At 34.3% G+C, this 25258-nt stretch overlaps 1 protein-coding gene and 1 long non-coding RNA gene across 3 annotated transcripts in view; one reads left to right on the top strand and one right to left on the bottom strand.

Moving 5' to 3' along the window:
• LOC138704671 (uncharacterized) overlaps window positions 1-25258 on the top strand; it is a 464077-nt gene that overhangs the window by 375155 nt on the left and 63664 nt on the right. The gene's annotated exons all lie outside the window — the stretch shown is intronic.
• Window positions 2766-25198, bottom strand: TyrRS (Tyrosyl-tRNA synthetase). 2 transcript variants are annotated; one of them, XM_069832787.1, is made up of 12 exons: window positions 25082-25189; window positions 23893-24219; window positions 23581-23805; window positions 21894-22069; window positions 18961-19082; window positions 17206-17346; window positions 15801-15986; window positions 13889-14110; window positions 13222-13335; window positions 12028-12178; window positions 11655-11793; window positions 2766-9395 (listed from the first exon to the last, which is right to left on the bottom strand). In XM_069832787.1, exons 2-12 carry the CDS (start codon window positions 24157-24159, stop codon window positions 9285-9287), a joined length of 1854 nt encoding a protein of 617 aa, XP_069688888.1. In that variant the 5' UTR covers window positions 24160-24219; window positions 25082-25189; the 3' UTR covers window positions 2766-9284. The 2 variants fall into 2 exon arrangements, with proteins under 2 accessions (XP_069688888.1, XP_069688889.1); XM_069832788.1 differs by lacking the exon at window positions 23893-24219 and having other exon boundaries at window positions 25082-25198.

Here is a 25258-nt window from a genome sequence, read left to right as displayed (position 1 = left end):
ATTTGTAATGTAATAAAATTTATTATAAAAATTTATAAAATAAAGTAATATTTAAAATACATAAGATTTTCATGTACTTACTTATTTTAAGGCCCTATCCAACACTATTAAGAAATTATTTGAGTGCTAATTAGTTCCACATCAGTGGCAACTCGACATAAATTGTAAGAAAATATTGCTACACATTGGCCTTGGATTAAGACAAAAGGACAAAATAAATTCCTAAAAGTATGAGACTTAAATACCTTTAACTGAATTATTCACTCGAACAACGCTGTAACCATCACTGGGGCAGTTAAACTACTCCCATTAAAGCCATGAAAATAATTATTTCTAACAAACCAATGGTAAATCTTGAAACTCACGTCCTTCTAACTTATGAAAAATTAAGACAACTTCCAAATTCTGACAAATGGAACAGATTGTAACTCCACTAAAGACACAAAACGAATTCATACAGGAAGTCTTAAAGATTAGGGAAAAATCTAGAAAACTGGAAAAGAAAATATAATACTTCAGTATAATCCAATAAATAATTTCAGAGTGAATTGTTATCTCGATCTAGATGAAATCTTCCACAAAAGTGATACCAAGAAATAGCAAAATCCATTACTCTTCAGACTATTAACACAAAATACCCACAGGATGATTGGTTACATATCTACACAGATGGCTCACTCAGGAATCCAGATGAAGGAGCTGGAGCAGGTGCTACTTGTCCATATTTTTCATTTTATAAAAATGTTAGCAAAGGGACAACAAATTTTGATGGTGAACTGGAAGCTATTTACGCAGCTCTCCAAAACATTTTTCCTTGGTTACAGAAATCCAAAAATATAGTTCTCCTATCTGATTCCAAAGCTGCAATCCAGGCAGTTAGTACAACTACTTTTGCTAAATTAGAAAAAATAAGGAAATCCACTGTATGTTAAGGCAGATTCAAAATTTAAATAATGCACACGCACGCGCACACACTCACGCACACGCACATACACACAGTAAAAACCGAAGAGACTGCATTCAAGGGAAAGGCCCCACTATGATGTAAAATTGTAATTGATGACCAGATGATTGAGCAAGTTGCTGGCTTTAACTACAGTAATTGGGATTTCACATCTCTTATCATCGAAAAGAAGATATGGTAAAGTACACAAATCTAGAAAGTGTGTGGAAATATAACATTTAAGACATAAAACATTAAGATTCACACAATTATAATTTTATAACGTGATGGCCACACTTACGATGAAATATGGATGCGTTCAACTGACACTGTAGATTGGATTCTGGCATAGCTCAGGTGATTAAGAGCACTCAGCACACTTAGCTGAGGAGTCCAGGATTTGATTTCGGGGTCGGAAGAATTTTCCTCCATGTCATGATGACTACACAAAGCCATGGAAGCAGCAAATTCAGAAAATGTTAAGCTGTTCATGTATGCTGATGAAATGGCGCTAACATCAATCTCAGAGACGGATCTACAAAATCGCCTTTAACCAGGTGATAAAATGGGCAGAAAGAAATGAGCTGAGGCTAAATGAAGACAAGACAGTCGCTATGACCTTCAAAAAAGGAGGTAAACGGTGTACCTTCAGCATTGGAAATAGGCATACTGCAGACACCAGGAAACATATTCACGCTCCACGTAAATGAACAGCTGAATGCTGCCATAAAAGCAATAAGTTATATCAAACACTTAAGCAGCCTTACTGTATCAACAGACATAGAGCTATTCCAACTGAAAGTCAGTCCATATATGGCCACACCTAAAGAAGAGTCAACTTGGAAAAATTGAGAAGCTGAAAGCGTCCTTCCTAAAAATAGCACTATGTTTATTTAATACACCCCTTCATGCTTTGTATATGAACTGACAAGAGAGGAGTTCTACCTGGCAGAACTATGTCTGAAGCTGCTGCTTCCAGCCACCCTAGCATACAAGGAATTATTGCAAGAACTCCAGCAGAAGAAAACGAGCATAAGGGAGGAGTTCTACACAAGCGACACCATAATCAACAAGTGGGCACAGGGAGGCTTCGAGTTGAGGCACATAATGATTAGACTTTCTGTGCACGGGTTTCACCATAAATTTTGTGGAATTTGAACCAGGCTCCAATTGCAGGTGCAAAAGATGTAGCAAACATTGCAAGAGATACCACGTAATGAGGTGCAACTTGCGGACGGAATCACTAAGCAAATTCTGCATGGATGACCAATAGAAAGTCTGAATATGCATTCAGTGATGGTTGCGATTCTTAAAAAAAAATAAAAAAACTATAGCTCTTGCACATTGTGCGCTTTTCTGTATATTATAACAAAAGTGAATCACCTACATTCGCCAGCAATGCTGATGTTCACTCACAAACAAAAGTATATGTTTATACAGGTTCTTAATAGAATTTATTTAAGATTTGAGTGGAAACTTATGCAATCCAGTCCCTCACAATTCTGCTTTGAAGTTTACTGCGTTTTAATGTGATAATCCACTGAAACTGATCACAGAAGCTTTTGCTTATGAAATATAATTCCCACAATACGTCACTGGCCTCTATAACAGTGCTCATAGAAATTGTTGGATATTATCTTATTAAAAACCTACGAAGAAATATGTAAATTTATTTTTGTGCTCAAGAAAAAATATTGCAATAAAGTAATATGCAACAATTCCTTTGAGTACTGTACCATTTCTCTAATTTACACCATATTCTCTTGGCCCTCTAAAAGTGTAAATAGGGATTTCGACCATGTGTGTACAGTATAGACGCATATAAAGCTTAAATACCGGTGAAAATTCAAGAACACCTGTATAATTTTATTTACAAGAACAAATAAGGAAGTGAGTATGCTTAACGAAACTTAAAACAATAGATTACCAATTGCTAAAAAAACAAGTTTATTCCTATTTAAGGGAATGATTTTGAAATCAACTTGGTCACATTGTACCGTGTGACTGTTATAAAAGTTCCTGGAATAAAGACTGAAGGTAAGTCTGTTCTATTAACACAACAAACAATATACAATTAAAATTTTGACAAAAGCGTAACTATTTACAAAAAAAATATATATAAAAACAGAAATAGTACTGAGTTCAATACACATGTAAATAAAATAATTATAAAGCTAGTATCTACAGAATTTATCTTATATTTACGACACTTTGTTGCATGCTTCACTGACAGCAGATATAATATTGTTAACCTTACCTTAAATTATAGCAACATTGCTAATGATTAGGTATCATTTGAATCCATTAGATTCAAAACCCTCTAAAGACCATTTTGTTCATAACTGAGTTATGCCCACACATTTCTTAGTAAGAATGAATTCTAATGATTTATATAGTTGAATTCAAAATGCCACTAAATTTAAAGCAAAGAGTTTGTTAGAAATCACTGTTAGGTTGAAAATTCCCTCTATTTGCCACCAGTTACTGTCAAAATCCTTCAATTTGTGAAAGTGGATATAGGAGATTCTGAATCTATAGTATTCCTTCAGGGAACAGCACAATGCATATTGAGACATACCACACAGCACAGTAACTATTCCATGAAATTATTGACTATCACATACAGCAGTTTGAAACTTGCTGTCATAGTTAAGGCTGGTTCACAATAAACCGGGAACGAGAACCAGAATGAAAACGAGAAGCAGAGGACGTGAATATGAAAATTTTTGATTCACAATAAACTGAGAACGTATACGACTATGCATATCGATATGCATGTCAATAACGATATGTAAAGTCGATATTACACATTCTGATGTTATTTGTGTATAATTGACCAATGGCGTTCTCTCATGAGTACAAGGCAGCCAACATAAACACAGGTTAACCAACTTCGAAATTTCAACTGAAACATTTCATTAGGTACGGTACTATAAATATGCCCATGCATCTTTATTATCACAACCTATTTTAAGTCTACCATAACGTAAAATAATTAGAGAATAACCATTTGTAATAGAACAAAAATGAACACAACAGTAGTTATTGAATTGAAGCATGAATCTGTAGTGTGTAATACAACCAATACAGTAATAAAATAAGATTAACTTACGATCGATGTTCAAAGATGCAGCTATTGAAAGCCACGTATTCTCCTTCATTTTCCCATCTTTATACGAGGCGTGCCGCTTATCGTAAACGTGAGGATTTTCCTCAACACTCAATATTAGAATCTCATCAAATAAAACTTGCTCCATGATGCACAGCACAGAACAAAATAATGCATAGGTTATGTCACGGTCTTCTTGTTATAAAATATACGACGACAAAATAGCTTTTAGATGGCAATAGGATGAATCTAGTGAGCTGTGATCGGAAACGTGAACACTGAAGTTGAAACTTGGCCAACTCTCTGTTCCCGATCCTGGGCTCCGGCAAGCTTTTCGTTAATTGTGAATGCTCACATTTAAATGTACACATTTTAACAATTTTACCGTTTTCGTTTCCGTTCCGATTCTCATTTCCGGTTTATTGTGAACCAGCCTTTAGTCTATCAAGTACAGAAACTGTCTGAAGCCTTTCTCTACGGAGCTGTAAATTGATTGCATGTATGTTTAGTCAGAAGTCTGAAGACTGGTGTGGTGGGAACCTCATAAATGACACCAATAAGGCATCACTCATGAGGCAACTAAGCCATAATTTTATGTAAATTTTACAGCATTATAATAGATCATTTAGGTGTATTTTAAGGAATGAGACGTAACTTTTACATGCATAGTTTTTTCTTTACTCACTATCAGTGCTTTTTTTCTGGAAAAAAGTTTACCGGAACTCTATCACTCGATCACATTATTCAACAAAAACGTAGGTTTAAAAATATTAGGCCTACATACCTTATATTACAATAAGTTCCAAACGGAGCTCATCGATTTTAAGCATAACGGAAAATTTGCGATTTCGAGCTATAGTTTCAGGATCAATAATGGAAGATGGCAGCACTAGATTGCATGAGTTACTTTTGCACCAACGATAATAATGAGAAAATGTAAACTCTTGGACTCGGCAGTGACGGCATTTTAATTTTAAATTTCGCTTATAAAACATATCTCGTTGGAATTTGTAATGGCAAAAAGTTTACCGGAACGCGTTCCAGACCGTTCTGGCTGAAAAAAAGCGCTGCTCACTATTATAAATATGCAAAATTATTTTTAATTTGCATGTAGTGCACCTCAAAAACAAATTGTGTAAGAAAATTGACATTTAGAATTTTAGAGTTCAATAAGATTAATTTAGACTAGCGGTTCTCGAACTTTCGCATTTTTTTTTTTTGCTTTGGATAATTTTGCCCTCCATAACATAAAATAGAGTGTTAGTTGGGAGACCGGAGGGAAAAAGACCTTTGGGGAGGCCGAGACGTAGATGGGAGGATAATATTAAAATGGATTTGAGGGAGGTGGGATATGATGATAGAGACTGGATTAATCTTGCACAGGATAGGGACCGATGGCGGGCTTATGTGAGGGCGGCAATGAACCTTCAGGTTCCTTAAAAGCCATCTGTAAGTAAGTAAGTAAGTATAACATAAAATAGAAAGATAGAGGAGAATAACCCAATTCGCAGGAATTTAAACTCGACTGGCATCACTGGTTATCGCTGCCGATGTAGTGCAGTCATGCCATATTATGACGTCATTTCCTGTTACCTGAATGTTTGCAGAAGATACCGATGTGGCTCGAACTTTCTGGATTGAAAATATGCGACTATAAAAGCAGCGCGTCTGCAGGTGACTTGTTAGTTGTTCCATTGAGACTGTGTTGCGAGTTTGTCACACCTGGACAGGCTGTGTACTTCAAGCAAGCACATATTAGTCATTAGATCTATGCCTTAGAAATGTTTTATTGCAATGCTTTCGTTTTGATTATATTTCAAATTCAAAATTTAAATTTGAAATAAAAATCCTGTCTTGTTCATTTCTTTGACGCCCCAAGAAAAGCTAAGACGCCCCGACAGGAGGGCGCGCCTCACAGTTTGAGAACCACTGAATTAGACTATCATTATGATGTTGATGTAAGCATTGCAAGTATTTTTGCACAAATTATGAAGTTCAAATAAAGTGATTTTTCATAATCAAATATCATTACAATAGTCTAGTTCAGGGATGTAAAACTGTGCTACAATTGAAGCACACATCTTAAGCCAGAACACATAACTCATCCCTTCCTTGCAACCCTCGCGTCATTGTACGGCAGGGGGGAGAAGAGAAGAGAGAACAGCGTGTTTGCCAAACATCACAGAAATGTTACTGAAGGCTATGGCCTTGTGGATGGGGGAACGAACTCTTTCCCCATACTTCCACCCCTTTCTTCCCCAGTTCTGCAACCCTGGTCTAGTTTAAAGATTAGCTCATTAAGAACAACAGGTACCAGTAAAGAAAATCAAGCTTCTTAATAATTGGTTTTTGAGGAAATAGTAAGTAACAAAAAAAAAAAAAAAAAAAAAAAATCAGCTAAAAGTTATGCCTCAAGTACAGTAGAACTTGGTTATAATGACATCCAGGGACCTTGAAAATTATGTTGTTATAAACGAGTGTCGTAGTAACCGAGATTCATATTATCAGTCTAGTGAGGTGGAAAATGAAAAATAACAAACTTAATTACGCTTATTTTAGATTTATGTATTCACTTTTAAGATACCATGAACACAATAAAATACGCGTACAATTATAAATACCGAATTCTGTATTAAAACAGTTTGTTCATTACTCACCAAACTTATTTACTGAGGAGTGAAGTAATCAGTTATTTTACTCTGTTGTCTCCTACTTGCCCAATATACACTTTCTAAATTAAATTCTATGTTCATTATTTCAGTTGCAATTTCACTGCTCCCTCTCCCAGCTTCATACTCTCTCCTCTAGCTTCATAGAAATGTTCACAATTCTAATGGCTTCTAAAGTGTCACTCACTTTGTTTAGTGGCCGTACTGCGTTAAAATGCATGGCGTGCACTTACTGAAATCTTCCTGTCGAAACCGGCCGCATGCAGGTACCATTAATACTGCATGGATTCGGGCAGGTTACAATGGGATGGGGAATCTGCTTGCATTCCAGAGGTCCGTGATAGAAGGGAACAGTAAAGGATTTGCCAGATTTCAGCAAAATATTTCTTAAAATACTTTGGTTCTTAGAAAATTGTATTCCAAACTGAGGTTGAAAATGACGTTATATGCGAGGTAGACGCATATACGTTTGTCGTATTAAGGAAGGTAAAAAAGCATATGTCTTTTGGGGAATTAGTTGGGACCACAGAATATTTGACGTTATAGGCGAGGTGTCGCACAAAACGAGGTCGCTATAACCAAGTTCTACTGTATTAAAATATTCCTAAATGATCTATTATAATGCTGAAATATTACCTCAAATTATGGTTACAACTTTTTGTGTATTTGCAGTTTAAATATTAACAAATGAATAACGATTTTTTTATGCATTCATGTATAAATCTCCTTAGCCAATCGCCTAGATCATAGAAGTTACTTCTATGATCTAGGCCAATAGCGAGTTAGAGGATTCAGTTATCATAGTGTGTTGATCTTTCATCACTACTTCATATTCAACATTAATAAAAACCATTACTAACTAATTGAAAGCAATTAAATCTATATTATTTTGAAGGAGCAACTGTTTTTATGGAACATTTCTTGAAAATTATGAACCATTATTACCAAATCAACTGTTGACATTTAAGAAAGCACTGAATATTGTATAATAATAAATCAAATAAATAACTAATCCTAAGTTAAAATTTTGAGCAAAATAAGTACGAAACAATAGTAAAACTGAATACTACTATAACTAAATTGTTCTTTACAATGTAATAGCACAGAACAACGTAATTTTAACACATCACATACAGTATTAGTATGAAGAATGATTATAAGGAACTTGCTCATTGTCATGCAAGAATTCACGTAAAAATATATACAAAGTTGAAATTTATATTTCAGTATACCAATATAAACAACTAACAATTTTTTTTGTTCTCAAAATCGCAAACTTCATAGTAGCATTGAGAACTGGAGAGAATGTTTTAACATCTACACCGAATTCTATTTGCAAAATGTCATAAATATGGTAGACAAAATGGCTGTTCTTTACAGTTTAAGAGCACTTAAGACAAATTCTGATCGTTAGGAGACTTATGTGTATACTAAGGGCCAACTCTAAATAAAAACTTATCCAGCAAAGGAGAGATATTCTTAGGCTCTTTTTACATAAATATAAGTACTGAAGAAGATGGTCAATATTAAATTTATTAATGAGACAGATTTCAGGTTTTCATGTAGATTATGATATGATGAAGGTCCTGCAACTGTGTGTCGAGATGAAATTTCTCCAATGTTTTGAAAAAAACTTACAGATTTCAATCGACCCCCTCCATCTAACTTGAAAAACAGAAAAGTTTGCTGCCTACCAACTTTTGAAATGTCTATTTTAAACAGAGCACTTCGAAGTTAAGGCCCATTCACAATGAAAATTAAACATAACCGTAACATAAACACAGAAGTTTGTGCCCAGGCTACCAAATGGGATCATTCACAATGATTCACATAAGCATTGACATAAACATTACCGTAAGACGTTAACATGAAAGTTTGCAAACTCCAAACTTTCATGCTTATGCTTAAGTGATTTGCAAACAGAACACAATCATGGAACGCTGAAGTATAAGACAGAATATGAGGAAATGGCGTCGTTGTTATGTTTCCATGGTTATACCAAGTATGTTTGCTGTTATGTTTATGTTCTCTTCGTGAATGATGGTATGACTTCTTGATTTTATCGTAACGTTTATATTCTTAAGTTAACGCTTACGTTATGTTTAATTTTCATTTCTCCATTTCCGAAAAAGATTTTGATTTCGAATTTTTTTCTATGCTTTCCTCAGACATTCACTTGTCAATCATAAAAATTACAGTGTGATTGATTATCTTAGGAGCTACGACATGATAAATATTTAATGCAGAGGGAAAATGATTTCTCCATCCCTCTGGCTCCCGTATCACCGTCTCTCTCTCACATGAGATGTCACTCTCTCGCACAAGCCATCTATATTACAATGCGCAGCGATCTCCGATTGGTTCTTCTCATATGCAAGAGATTTGCCGCGGAGAATAGCGCGATGACAATGAATTACATCCTATGGATGACAAAATTTTAGAATTGGCTCTAAGTACACTCATACAAAAATCTGATTTCATGTAGCAGATTTATTATGCCACAATGTCTTCGATACATTCCAGGAGTATTAATGTCCAATTGCATATAAAACTAGGCAGAGTTTCATTTAATTGGAGCGTTCTTAAGGGATTTACATGTAATCTTGCCAGATCTTGTAGAGAGAACATTTCCCTGCCACTGAGCTTCACAGTTAGCTGTAGTTTTAAAATCCACCTGAAACAAAAATTAATTAGAAATGTTATCTGTAATGATACTTAGTTTCTCCAAACCACAGATTCGAGAAATATAGTTTTTCAGCTGATAAAAGTAAAAATATTACGTTTAAACCCTTACAACTTACAAATGGCTTTTAAGGAACCCGCAGGTTCATTGCCGCCTTCACAAAAGCCCATCATAGGTCCCTATCCTGAGCAAGATTAATCCAGTCTCTACCATCATATCCCAACTTCCCTCAAATCCATTTTAATATTATCCTCCCATCTACATCTCAGCCTCCCCAAAGGTCTTTTTCCCTCCGGCCTCCCAACTAACACACTATATGTATTTCTGGATTCGCCCATACGTGCTACATGCTCTGCCCATCTCAAACGTCTGGATTTAATGTTCCTAATTATAACAGGTGAAGAATATAGTCCAGGTCAGCTTACTTCATACCTTAAGGGTGAAATCTAACCATTTTCCCCCCATTACTACATATGCTAGTGGATTGTGGTGATTTTCTAGTTTGCAGGTTGAATTTTCTTTTGCCAACTTCGTTTCGAATTTCGATACTGACAAATACTATAAATGGTAGTGGTTTTGTAACAAGTATGTTGGCAGCTGAGACAAATATCGATAATATTTGTCGGTACTGGAGTTCCATGAAATTGAAATTTTACTAGATTTCTGAGCCTTTTACTGGAAGCTAGGGAAATTTGAGCATACTAATAATTAATTAATATCAGTATTAATATTAAAACATAATAGTTATTTCATGTGTTGCGTTGTGGTTATAATTCAAGACTATAGTCAGGTAAGTTTTCGGAGTTAATACTAATAATTTCATGTGGTCAAACAAAATACATTTTTAGGTTAGGTCTCGTGAGTCAATTGTTTAGTCAAACCAATGAATTTCGTATTGCCAGACAAAATACTTGACATGTTGATCCCTTTCTCGTATAGTTTGCCTACGAAAATATGTTACAAATTATTGAATTATTTTGAATAATCTTCCAACATAAAGTATGGTAAGTAAATAAGTCATATAGTATGAAGGATTGTGTGATATCTGGTAACAGTTGGCAACACTGACAAGACGGCAATATTTGCTGTTTCAAAACTGTTCTTATGTGACACTCACTATACAATGCATGCAATTCTGTGTTGTGTAACTTTCTCCATTCTCCTGGTAACTTCAGCCCTCTTAGCCCCAAATATTTTCCTAAGAACCTTATTCTCAAACACCCTTAATCTCTGTCCCTCTCTCAAAGTGAGAGTCCAAGTTTCACAACCATACAGAACAACCGGTAATATAACTGTTTTATAAATTCTAACATTCAGATTTTTTGACAGCACACTAGATGACAAAAGCTTCTCAACATTTAATCCCTTCCAGCTTAAAATATTGCAAGTTTAAACTAGCAAAATAACGCGAAATTTTTGTTTTTAGGGCGAATTTATTCGAAACTATTCCAAGAGAGATTTTTATTTCTTTTTTATGAAATTTTATTTCCGAGACAGATGTGACCTGGAATTACTTAAATACCATATCTTATTTGTTTCTGAACATTTCAATTTGTTTTAATTAAGTACTGGAATTTCCTTAGAAAATTTCGATTAAAATATAATCTATTGTGCATTGATATTTATGTGCAAAATTATTCATTTAATATTCAAACCCTATTTCAATACAGAATTTTGAATCCAATATTGAAGTTGTTTTTTGAATGGTTTTATTTCTAAATGTGCCATTAAGCAGAAATAGCCAGAATGTTTCATGATTTGTTCATACCATTCACACACAGAATTGTAACACGGTTACACAAATCTTTCTACACAACAGATAATGACAATAGAAAACTGCAAGTATTGCTAAAATGTGGGAAGGACTTTAAGATGCCTATAATAATAAAGATTCTAGTCTTTGTAGGAATATACAGCAGTGTATTTTGCATGGCGAGAGTCAAAAAGTTATGTTTTTCAAATGCAAACTAACACAGAATTTTTTTTGACATGCGAAATAACATCGAAATTAACCAAATTTAAGATATTTATTCACTGTAAACTAGCATCCCTAATTAACTGCTATTCTATTTATTTTTGTGTGGGGACAGTTCTTTTATACGTAAAAAGCCCAGACCTCAGATTTACATCTTGAATTGCAGCAAGGAGTATTATAAAAGAATCGGTTATTTGAGAAACCATACATGTTCATTGCTATAGCTAAGGACATGTGTGGTTTCTCAAATAACAGATTCGTTTTTAGTACAGTACCTGTAGTTTTTCCCATATCTTCTTCTTGGGATTCAGCACTTCATCTGGAGTACCTGATTCATAACCCTCTACAAGCACACGCTCCCCAGGGGAACATCCTGCAGGTGGGATAAGAGGCTCTACGGCCTTTGGCTCATCCCTGAAATATGAAACATAATGCATCACTAAGGAAAGGAGGCAAATGGTAACACTCTTGAATACAGTTAGAAAGAAAGTTGGTAAACACATCAAAAAATAAAAAACAAAGACTGAAAATTCAATACTAAATAACACCAAAAATTTAAGAAAATAATTTTACAAATGATATGTAAAAATGAGGGAATCACACAAACACTAATTATGAACTGGAGTCGTTAAATACAAACATGCTTACACTGACGCGCAGAGAACCATGCCATTGGACTCCACACCCCTCATTTTGGCTGGTTTCAGGTTGCACAGCACCACAACCATGCGGTTCTCCATCTCTTCTATTGGGACATAATTCACTAACCCACTTACTATTGTGCGTGGTGCTCTATCACCTGCAATTATATACCTTATCATTCATATTGTCAACTAAATCAGCTGATTTAGATTTACATTTATGACTCAAAATCTAGTGATGGCTCACAAACTAACACATTATATGACTCAAATTTGGAAATGGCTCATCAACAATTAAATTGCGTCCAAATATCACTACATAATTTAGAGAAAATAACCAAAAATTATGATATGGAAAAGATCCTATACCCAGCAAAATATGCCTCGATAACAAATTATTAGAAAGAGTGAACAAATTTAACTGTATTTCATAATTTGCATTCAGGCTCTCATACGAGTAATTCATATGTAATGAGCAAGTTTAATTCAAATTCAAATTCAGTATCTCATAATTCATATGTTCTGAATAAATATTTATTCAAATGTGATAATTAAGTATAAAATATCACCAATGAAAGTTTATTTAAATTTAAGACCCTCTTCAGAAAGTTTTACTAACTGATGCGTTTAACAATTAAATTTACAGATTATATGACTGCAACGTGCTTTTCCTTACATTGCAATTACAATAAAATAAATTAAGTGTAGGTAGTATAATTTGTAATTAGAATAAAGTTATAACAAATTATTCGGACATGGACACGGACACGCACACGCACACACACACACACACACACACACACACAAAAATGGGTATTTCAGACCACCCGTATCAGTCCTTTTTCTCGAAAACTATATGATACTGGTTCTTCTTAAAAAAAAAAAAAATTTGATAACCAAAACCTATGTAAAGAATCGATTGATGGCAGTATCATTTCTCGTAAAATACCATTTTTGTTGCTTAGTGAGTAAACAATAAAAGTTAGAAAAAAAAAGTTTCAGTAAAAGTTGTTTCTTTTTTAAATGTAGTTCCCAATGGCATCTTCAATGACCCATATTCTCATTTGAAATTTCGAAGTTGACCACAGGTGCCCCTACTTCCAGTTTGTTACGAGAACAACCAGTATCATATATATATATATATATAGAACTGGGCAACAAGTTACAAAAAATAAATAAACAAATTTTAATTTTAACTTACCAACATCAATCTTTTCAACATAGAGAGCATCAGCATCTGGATGTTTTGATACCTCAACAATTTTTCCCACTCGAATATCCAGACGGTGTGGTGATATGTCATCAACAGTAGATTCTGAAGACAAAATGTAACATTTATTTAAATCTAAATGCAGAAATATTTACATTTCTCATAGTTTCACAGTAAAATGCAGAAATATGAACACGAAATACAGTACTTAAAACAGTTTTAAGCTCGAACCCACAATACATAAAATAGTGTGCTATTTATTATTTTTCCAGAGAACGAAATCTTGCTTGCTCTCATTTGCCACTTCTCTCTTTCTCTACCAAAAGCTGCAATTCAAATTTAAAAAATTCTTATCATGGTGTTACCAATAGTGAAAAAAAGGCAGGCTATATATTTCAATTTGACGAATCCAAATTCGAATCCTAAAAGGTTCTCAAATTCCTCGAATCCTTCATATAAGTTCCAGAAGATTTGCTAGATGGCATACTGAAAACGATGTGACACTCTGGGTCACCACAAGGTTATATTGTTGATGATCTGAAGGCCCTGGCACATTGTTCGTACCTCTACGGAATTGTACAGATGAAGATATACAAATCTGAGGCCCTCTTTCCCAAGTACGTGAAAGCAGTAAGACAACACATATAATTGAACTCACTCTGCTTGCTTGGAGGAGGATAAGCTTGCTCAGTCAGCTTTTTGAGTGCAGGTTCTTCGAACTTCTTCCTTATTGGTTCCAAGAGTTTGTTAATATAGGTTTCTACTGCAGCTTTCAGGTCACCTGGATGAACTTCTTCTTTACTAAACGCCAATTCCAAGTCCTCGTATGTTGAGAAAGTGATATTCCCACCATTTGCAGCATCACGGGATATGATGAAACCTACAAAACAATATATATTTTGATTAAACTACTTTTAACACTACATCACTTCGGAAAAATTGTTTGTATGTCCTGTGAGGGTGTGTTTGTGTACTGTGTGTTTTGTAATTTTGTTATGGCTGTGATGTGCTCTTTGTAACGTGTTTGAAATGATCTGCCTGTCACAACACAAACACAAGAACACAAAAAATACATCACGCTAACATACGAAAACAAAAACACACACAAGATTGCAACCTCATTCAAGAAATTAAATTACAACATCGCATACAGAACAAGTAATATTCTACAAAAATATCTCAGCACACAAACAACACAAACAAACAAATACAACCACACAGGCGTATACAAACTCAAATGTAACACCTGAAACAACTTCTACATAGGACAGACAGGCAGATCATTACAAACACGTTACAAAGAACACATCACAGCCATAACAAAATTACAAAACACTTCCACATATGCAGAACACATAAAAAATGCTAACCACACCTACAGAGACATCAACACAGACATGGAAATTCTTAACATCCAACCAAAAAGCCAGAAACTTAACACACTAGAACAGTATGAAATATACAGACACACAAAAACACATCCAAAATGAAATTCTCAACACACAACTCAATTTCAGAACACACACACTCTTTGACTCCACATTACACAATTTCACTGGCATTATCACCATCTCATTCAGAAGCTAAATAACCTAAGCTGTTGATAAAGCGTCGTAAAATAACCTACTAAAATAAATACACTACACAAACACACCACCACAGGAAACAAAACAAAAGGCGCCAAGACCAGCAATGATCGGTTCTGAGGATGGCCAATAGCAGGCTGAAACTTGTTAACGAGGTAATGTAACATTTAACACGAGAAAGTCAAATAATACGTTTTCCCTACAAAACAAATCTATCTGCACTTGATAGTCCATGCATATGGTTAAATTCCTCACGTTAATTCTCCACTTTTTCTAAAAATTCCAAGGCGATTTCAAATGAAGTCTATTAATATTTCACTATAAATAATTAACTTAACGTGAACAAAATCCGCTTAATAATTCAGGAGAAATTACAGTACGCAGGCAGACAGCATGGCTAAAACCACTATCGAAAGGGCTATGATTTTATGGTGATTATTTTATCTGATTTCTGTGATAAAAATGGTTTAATTTCTGTGAATATTTCGTAAAAAACATGCAATTTCGCGTATATTTCGCACCCTAAAGAAATTTAAAAAATAATGAAGTAACAACCTTTTTTAATTATTAATGAAGCAATCCCTTTCAAACTAACAGAAAATTGTTTGCATCATTCATTAAATTCATAATTCAATTTCATTCTACTGTCAGTGGGTGACGACACTGCCTTTGTTAACAGAAATGACCATTATCGGCTTGTACTGCTCCTTGGAAGCAGTCCCTGAAATTATGCAGACATCATTGCCAGATACCACACGTATGTAATTATGAACAATTAGATATGTAAAAATGTTCGTGTATATTTTATAACGAAAAAAATGTTCATGTTTTATTTGGAGGAAAGAGTCATTTTTTGTGCGAATTCTCCATAAAACCTGTTTTTTTTTTTTTTATATCGCGATGAAGGCAAATTTTTGCAGTAGAAAAGTGTCAAATAAAGGCCTACTTTTGCAACGAAAGTAGATAAAAACACATATAACCTACCTTCGTCTTTCTTGAAGAGGCTAAAGAGTACATGTTTCACAAATGCCAATACGCCATTATCTGTAATATTTCCCGGCTCACAAAAAGCTTTCTTCAACTTTTTTTTCACTGCTGCTGGAGTATCCAAAAGATCTATTTTACTGTCTTCTTCTGATGACGACATTTTTCCTCCTGCAAGTCCTGGAACTGAATGGGAAAACAATTATGTTTAATAAATTTATACATTACTAAGAAATTTAGATTGATAGAAGCATTCAAATGTCAGTTTGACAGAGATACAGCAAGATTTTAAGTATGATTCTGGAATTTTCATAGTATAAATCAATCTTGGTAGATACTATAATATAAGGCATTCCAAGCAGAGATATTTGCAATCTCAGCATGTGCGTGAAAGTTAAGGAAAAACAATGCTCATATATGAATAATGAGGTTAAATTTAAAGCATATATGAATCTGAACAATTTGTGTTATCAAAATATTTCGCTATTATTAAAAAGTGACAATATTACTTTACCATGGACTCAGATCTGTCAGAGTTTCAAGGGAACAGAAAGAGTACATATTTTGGCCAAAAAGAAAGTAAATACTTTTTCTACCAGTCCAGATTTTATCCAGCATTAATAAACGACAATAAGAAACATAGTTAACAAATGTGCCAGCGAAAAACATGAAGAATACAGAAGACATTCCCTGGAGAAAAGTATGGTAACATATTTAACAGAAAACCAAACCAACCTTTCAATAAGAGAAGAAGATATACTTTTGGGAACAAATATTTAGATAATAGTGTTTTGGAAGCAAAGCTTTTTCTCTGTACTATAGCCCCGTCGCTCTAATTACTGGCAGCCAATCACGTTGCAGGCCGGCTACATTTAAACGTGTGCGTCTTGTGATTCACTGATGAAGATGTAAAGCATTTCCTAAGGATGGATAAATACTTAATATAATCGCCCGCTATTTTGGCTCTTTCGTTGGCGTTTGCAGAAAGCACACGAGAACGTTATTTGCCGCTCAATTATTTGCTGAATTACAGTGCGTTTGATTTATTATCATAGGAGCTACGACATGATAATGTTTAACGGTGTGGCAAATAGATTCCTCGTATGGTAGCTCGGCAACGAAAGAACAAAAATGGTGAACGATACTACCTACCTAGACTTTATAGAGCCTTCACTTCCTAAGACTTAAGCAAAGAGGAGGAGTCACACCGGGAATAACAGCGTCGCGACTATAGTTTGCATTCTTTACTTATTACACTAATATTAATAGTTGTTTTGTTCACTTTCCAGAGATTTGAAAGGAATATAATTTCCTACATTTGTAGTATACCGTAATTAATTTATTAATGTCGAATACCTATCAAAATGTTAATTAGCATGCATAAACTGAAATTACTGTCACATACCCATAGGATTCATAAGATGTATTCTCTTCATGTATCCCAACTGAGGTAGATATTTTTCTGCAAATGTGAATATTTTCCGTTGATCTACTCCTCCAAATTGAGCATCTACATGTAAGTATTCCTCATCCAATGCCTGGAGACCTGCCAAGTAAAAGTGTTCGCTATAAAATGATAAACATATTATTAAATATTCCTCTTCACATTGTAAGTACGCCGAAAATTAAAATTCTGTATCTGCTTATTACGAGCTTATTCAAAGAAAAGTGTTGTTTTAGTTTCGTAAAAAGCATTGGAGAAACTGTTTGCAAGAATATTTATAAGATATGGATTTATCTTTTGGGGAGATATTAACAAGATTAAAGAAATCCTTCTATTGCAAAACAAAATATTTAGGATAATAAAATGTGTTATTATACAACCCCATGTAGACGTTTGTTTGCCAATGAAAGGTATTCATTTACAATCTTTAGACAGTCAACTCACGATAATTTGCATGCAACGTGACCTTAGCTTTTTTTTTTTTTTTGACAAAGTAACGTGATTTCTGTTTTTATTCAGTTTATGCTCTCTCCCTCTCAGTTAAAAAATTTGCGATCTAAAAAAAAAAAAAAAAAAAAAAAAAAGAGAATGATCCTCTAAGAAACAAAAAATATGACATTATTTTTGTTAAATCAAAGTGGCTTACAATATTCTGTAAAACTTATGTTTCCTTTCAGATTCTATCTAACTGCAGTACTGTATAACAATGTAATGTTTCAAAATGTTTTGCACGGTTTCACATTTTGCACTTGATCTCGAAGTGTATTTTAGTATTGTATTGTATTGTATTGTATTTATTAACATTCCATGGTATTCATACATGCTTCCAGCTAGAATATGGAACAAGTCAAAAAACTTAATACTATTATAAAATCTTAATTTTTAGTCACAGTCTAGATGAAATATATACAGACGAGATTTACAATATAGTCTACTAGTACAACACATAGTTTTAGTATCAATTTCATGAAGTGTTATTGAATGTCATGAATTCACCTACAGAATAGAAGGTGTGAGAAATTAGGTACTTCTTTAATTTGGCCCTAAATAATTTTATGTTTTGAGTTTCATTTTTTATATCGATAGGGAGGCTATTAAAAATTTTTACTGCCATATAACGCACTCCTTTTTGATAGCACGATAGACTTGCCGATGGAGTATGAAAGTCATTTTTTTGACGTGTATTTATGCTATGAACTGTTGAATTAGTTACAAAGTTTTCACGATTACATAAGAGGAAGACTATTAATGAAAAGATATACTGACAAGCCATGGGCATTATTTGTAGTTTTTTTAAAATAGCCCTACACGATTCCCTAGATTTGGCACCTACTATTATTCTAATTACTCTTTTTTGTAACAGAAATATATTGTTACTATCTGTGGAATTTCCCCAGAATATTATTCCAAAACTCATTACCGAGTGGAAGTATGCGAAGTAATTAAACCTGTCAGGGCAACTTTTACTGAACTTCAAATAACAATAAAAAAAAATTGCGGATAATTCGCGATTTTCGATATTTCGTGGAAGTTCATGCATTAATTACCGGTACCGTGAATTATCGGGAGTTTACTAGAGTATACAAATGGTTGGTGAAGTATCTTTTTCTTTACCCCATGGCAGGGCCCTTACCTTGTGGAAATAAGTATACATTTCTCAACAAATTTACTGAAAGGATCTAACATAAGGAATACAAATATCACAATATTTGTCACCTGGATAAAGAAGGCCAGACAACAATGGATGTTCAACTTGCTTCACCACTTCAGCTCCAGCTTTCTTTGCATCATGCTCTGTTATAACAGAGCTTAACCTGTACACATCCAAAGTGTACTCCCTACGACCAAAAAAATTCAGTCACTTATTCCAATTTACAATTCATTAGCAAAAAGCATTAGCAATTCATTAAGGGAACCTAGGTGTTAAAACAGTGACTTGCAAGGTTTTATAAAAGTTAATTCTATCGAGTAAAACAGTCACCCTGTATCTTTTATGTAAGAGAGATACTCAGTAAAACTACATTATAATGCTTTTCAAGGCACCAAACAACAAATGCGTCTTACCCAGGAAAATGTCTTGGACAGAAATTTCTTCTCTGTTTCAAAAAAAGTTTACTATACTGGGTGTTCAATTCAAAGTGTGTCATGCCTCGCTGTATGCCGTCATGTGGCTAATCGATGAGCCTAGAGAATTCAATCTTCCTACACTTCCGCAGAGGTGTATTACTTATGTGCCAGAGAAGTTGCCTAGCAAGTACGGCGTTCATTCAGAAGATTACTTACCGATACGTATGGTAACGCCGGTAGTGGCAGGAATGTGAACTGTTTCGAAACATGTACTGAGGTGACTTTTTTTCTTACTGTCGGGATATGTGGAGAGGATTAAGATGATTACTTACGTATTTGTTGACATTGATTTCGACGGTCAACATGGACACGGAGCATTTGATTTGTGTTGTGGAATGTTGCCGTACACAACCGATGATAAAAAAAAAAACAGTTTGAAAGAGGTTATGATAGCACACAGACCGCCATCTGTTGCTACGACGTTCAAGTTATACCGTACACGTTCTCAAGATCAGACTGAACGCCTTGATTAATAGGCAATTTCTCTGACACAAAAGTTGAAACTCGTTTCAAATCGCTGACTCACCAACAGTGACGTCATGACACACTTTGAAATGAACACCCAGTAGTATATAATAGTAAATCTTGATTATTACTAGACTACTTTTCTGGATTGTTTTTCCTACAACTACTAAAGATAAATAAATAATTACTATAGTAAATTTCTCCTACTATGGTAGGCTTATGTACTAAACTCAGTTTCATGTAACTACTAGAATGAAATACTCTAATTTATTTTAATTTTTTTACTAAGATAAACAAGAAGATGTTTAATATATTTTACTATGGTAATTTTACTTTACTTAAATCTACATACTTAGACTTCAACAAACAAAATTTGATAACACAATCTCAAGGGAAAAAATGGAACTCTCTGTATCATAATCCACAGTTAATTCCCGATTTACCACGAAAACAGTCTGTAGCTGCATTTAGATTGGCAACAGGCCATGATTGTTTGGCCAAACACCTGCATAGAATTGGAATATATCAGTCCCCTAACTGCCCACTGTGCAACTCAAACCAAGAAATGGATTCGGAACACCTCAAAATCTGTGCTTCAGTGGCCGACCATGATAATATCTTTGAAAAATATTGGAGTGCAAGAGGTCAAATGACTTTATTGTCAAACGCCTGGCATTAGAAAACAACAACAACAACTTTACTTAAATGCTAAGGTTTTTTACTCATCTCCATAGTTCGTTAAAATTAATTAGGCCTACTAGTGCACAATATTTAAGTAGGCCTATCGGTAAAATGAACAAAATTATCACAAAATGTCTTCAGAATCAAGCGACAATGGTAAAGTGATTGTGGAATGTAGAAGACAAAGAAGATTTAAACCAAGAACAACGTTTGATATATTTTAAAATACTTCTGAATTCAATGAAAGTTTGAGGTTAGGTTTACAGCCATTTCTAATTGTATTAATCACGGCCTCCTATTATATTAAAGTCATGCTATTAGATGGTGTATTCATAAGTATTATCAAATAGGCTATAGCCTACTAGAGTAAAAATGATGCTAAGATAGTAAACATTTTATGAAACATGAAAATGAACTTGGGTAGAAACCTAACTTTACTATTGCAAGCTACTTTTTTTCACTATACTTTTATGAAACAGGCCCCTCATGTTACATCACTTCTGAAACTCAATATGGATCTAAGATATTTATCATTCTAAAGTTAGGAATGACAATAAAACTATCACAGTATCTTTAAACTTAAGATATGTCTTAGTATATGGTATCACAATTCCTAATGAATTACAGGTACGACTTTCAAGTAAAATACAATGTTATTCTCTAGCATTGTTTATGTTTAAACCTGCTACATCCCCACTTCCGACATAATCTTCTAATGCTGACAGACAACTTATGGCAGTGTAAATGAAAAGACCATTTTGTAAGCCACCTGCCAAAAATTTCAAATCAACAACAGTTATCATAAATAAATTTACAAATGCACTTTCATATTTTTAGAACATTGTACAAAATGGGTACCTGTACTTTACTTTGACCCTTCACCCTGAGGGAAAACTTTCAAGGTCCGGACAGTAACCTATCGTCTATTTACAAGGAATCCCTCCTTAGAAAATGCAGGCAACTGAAAAATTCTTTCCACAAAGCGGTTTTTTTTTTAAACAAGAGCAATTAAATGTGAGTGTGTTATCTGGAAAAGTACTTTAAACAGAAGTGTTTTAAGTAGGAATTTTTACACAGGACCATGGGATAGTTCAAGGGACTGGAGAAAATGAGCAAATTATGTGGGAAAGTGTATTAAGTAGGTGTCTTAACGAAGTCCTACTGTATATACATGATTCTTAATATCCAAGTCACCTTCAGTAAGTATTACACTTATTGAGAATGAAAAAATATTACATAAGAATTTCTCTGTAATTTTTTTTGATCACAATATCAGTGGACAAACTGGAATTTTGAATGTAACAGTATTATGGTACATTTATATTAAATATTTTCATAACTATGTAGTTATGTATTTATCAACACCAATTAAATACCTTGACAGCTGGTACTCAGTTCCTTTCACGAACTTCAACTTTTCAATAGGAACATCAATAGATTGGAGCATGGCCTTTATGACTTGTTGATAGTACTCTGATCTTAATGCCAGCAATTCCCAAGGCGCCTTCATGTTATCCAGATATGCATGAAGATCAGCAAAAAGTATTGTTACCTAAAATTGAAATCACTGCTAAAGAAAATGAAGCATGAAAATATAATGAAATTCATCGTAAACTAATAAAACTTTATAAAACACTTTACTATCCTCTAATGTCTTACTCCTCACTTGAGGATATTCAAGATGCCCTAAGAAAACCAAAAGTGAAGTTACATGCAGTTTTCGTCAATTGCAGCAAAGCGTTTGATTTGATTAACAGACCAAAACTAATCAAGAAATTGGAAAACATAATTGGAAGAGATAATTGAAGACCTTCCCAGAAAAAGAATGTAACAAATAAATGACACTCGGGGAGGGGTGGGGGAGGATTAAACTTAGAATAAATATGGGAAATGCCTGCTATTATTCGGCTAAGAAGTTTTGTCATCCACTCTGCTTTTAAAAAATGTGAAAGTTAGAATTTATAGAACAGTTATATTAATTACTGGTTGCTGTGTATGGTTGTGAAACAAGGACTCTCACTTTGAGAGAGGAACAGAGGTTAAAGGTGTTCGAGAATAAGGTGTTTACGAAAATATTTGGGGCTAAGAGAGATAAAGTTACAGGAGAATGGAGAAAGTAACACAACTCAGAACTGCATGCACTGTATTCTTCACCTGACATAATTAGGAACATTAAATCCAGACATTTGAGATGGGCAGGGCATGTAGCACATATGGGTGAATCCAGAAATGTATATAGTGTGTTAGTTGGAAGACGCGAGGGAAAAAGACCTTCAGGAAGGCCGAGACGTAGATGGGAGAATAATATTAAAATGGATTTTAGGTAGGTGGGATATGATGCTAGGTACTGGATTAATCTTGCTCATGATAGGGACCGATGGCGGGCTTATGTAAGGCCGTGTCTCAAAGCTCAAGTCCATACTACACACTAGTGACTAGCAACTAGATGACTTGTGAACTACACACTAGGGAGCTTTGGACATGTATGCTTGAAACATGGCCTTCTTCATAGATTATTTTTCTAAAAACCATGACATTACGGTGCAGCACTAAATTAAGAAGGCAGTGTCCTAATGCAGTTTTATTACGAGTTATATGGAAAAGATAAGGGCTTAATATATTACAGTAATGATTAAAACATTCTACAGAAGGTACTAACAATATCAGTGTTCAAAGTTAACGTGTTATTCTAAATTATATTTACATTATTTTACTTCCAAAGCATTTTCAGATTTCATAACCCCATTTGCTGATGAGGTATCCATGTTTGTTTAGTGAACAAGTCAACAATCAAGCAAGCATTTTCATTGACTAGCTACTACGGACTTGATTGCTATGGACTATGTAGCTTTGGATCATGACTTCAGACGTCACATCCGGCTATTTAGTCAACAATCTAGTTCACTTCAGCTGAAAATGTAGCTTTGAGACACGGCCTAAGGGTGGCAATGAACCTCAGGGTTCTCTAAAAGCCATAAATATTAACACTGCAGCTATTACATGTTCCCATGTCGCCACATTTCCAGAGAAAAAGCTGGAATTTCACACAAAAATCTAACCTACCTCACATCCTGCCCTCAAGAAGTCTGCAATTTTCGACATTGGCACAAAATACGCAACATGAGGCTTTCCAGTGGTAGCTGTCCCCCAGTAGATTTTGAGATCACGCTCCTTCAGCACTGCTATCATTTTATCTTCTCCCAGAATCTCCTGCAGATTACGTGCTATAATGTCACGTTTGTCTTCCCATGACATTGAATTGCCACTTGGAGCCATGTTACCGATGTCCTAAAAATCAAACACAATCGAAAACTGTACTGGGACACATTCATATATACTACTTAAGATAACAAAATCCATCACCAAAGTTCCCACCTCCACTAGTTTCAAGAACGATGTCCAACTGTGAAACTGCTCCACGTGTTTTGCGAATTTATCCTGTTCTATTTGATTAAAACTTTGAATATGCTTATACCAGCGATGGACGTGTGGAAAATTCTGGGAAGGAGAAAGCTTGGAAGACAAAAACCTATAAACACAGCTGTCTGCCTTTGTTGGAGAAAAGCCACTTATATAACTGAAGTTCGATAGATGTTCATTCAACTGGTTCAGAAAGGCATGTATGTCAGAAACATCCATCATGCCTTAAAAGAAGGCACTTTTTGTCAAAGATGGTACATTGACCTTAAGATACCCATCAGTCTGCAAGGAAAGTAGAAATAGAATTAGCCTATAACATAGTATTATAGGTACTTTTATATTATTTATTTACATAGTAGGCCCTAATAGAGAACTTGCTGTGCAATTAAGAGGAACTTTTCTGTAAGTAATGATAGACCTACCATACTTCAGTTTGTCTACAGAAGAAATGTCTACTTTTGAAGTCAAATCTAGTATATTATATTAATATTATATTATGAACATTGCCTTCTTATATTAGTAGTGTAATACTGTACTTTAATTGGTAATTATTCATTTTATCGATACCGTAGTTGCCGACGTGTAGTGTTGCATCATTCACATAGTACATTGTGTTTGTGACATGGCGTTAACATACAAGTAACTAATACAGTTAACATAACATGACCACTTCTAAACTAGCTAATATAATCGACTCTAACCTATCCTCCGAAGAGTGAGGAGCAGTCTAGAGCATAGATGCTTGAAAGTCACACAGGAAGAAGTAGAGAAATAATGTCTATGAACGGTATCGATAAAGTAAATAAATACGCTTTGATTATTACTGCGATACTTACATTTAAATAAAAATATATCTTAATTAGAGACTTTATACAAAAGAACATAAATAAAAGATACGTCTAAATGATGGAAAATAGTACATTTTCACAAACTTCTTACTGTCAGTGTCGTTCATCCTTCAATTTCGACAGTAATTCAAGTGTAACATTCGTTGAAGCATGAAGCAGGTTGTGATTGACATAAGATAAATTAATAGTGACATTACACGTTATGGGGACATAAAGAGATCATAAGAATGAACATATCACTGGCTACTTGTGTATTACAAGACTATCTTGTAATATTGTTATATTCTCGTACTTACAAAAATCCAATAACCAACAGCTGTTATATTCCTCTTTAGTCCTATACTACACAACACGTGTCCCTCGCAAAATGTGTTGCGATTGTTTTCACGTTTGTACGTAGGGGTCACCACAAGCAGCGCAAGGAACAAGAAAGAAACGATTTCCGTCTTTGCAAGAATTAATTCGTTTCTTTA

This window comes from Periplaneta americana, chromosome 8 (genome assembly GCF_040183065.1).
Source record: "Periplaneta americana isolate PAMFEO1 chromosome 8, P.americana_PAMFEO1_priV1, whole genome shotgun sequence".
In the NCBI taxonomy this organism is placed as follows: Eukaryota; Metazoa; Arthropoda; class Insecta; order Blattodea; family Blattidae; genus Periplaneta; species Periplaneta americana.
Note: the sequence above shows the minus strand (reverse complement) of the source record. Positions and strands in the feature narration are given on the sequence as shown.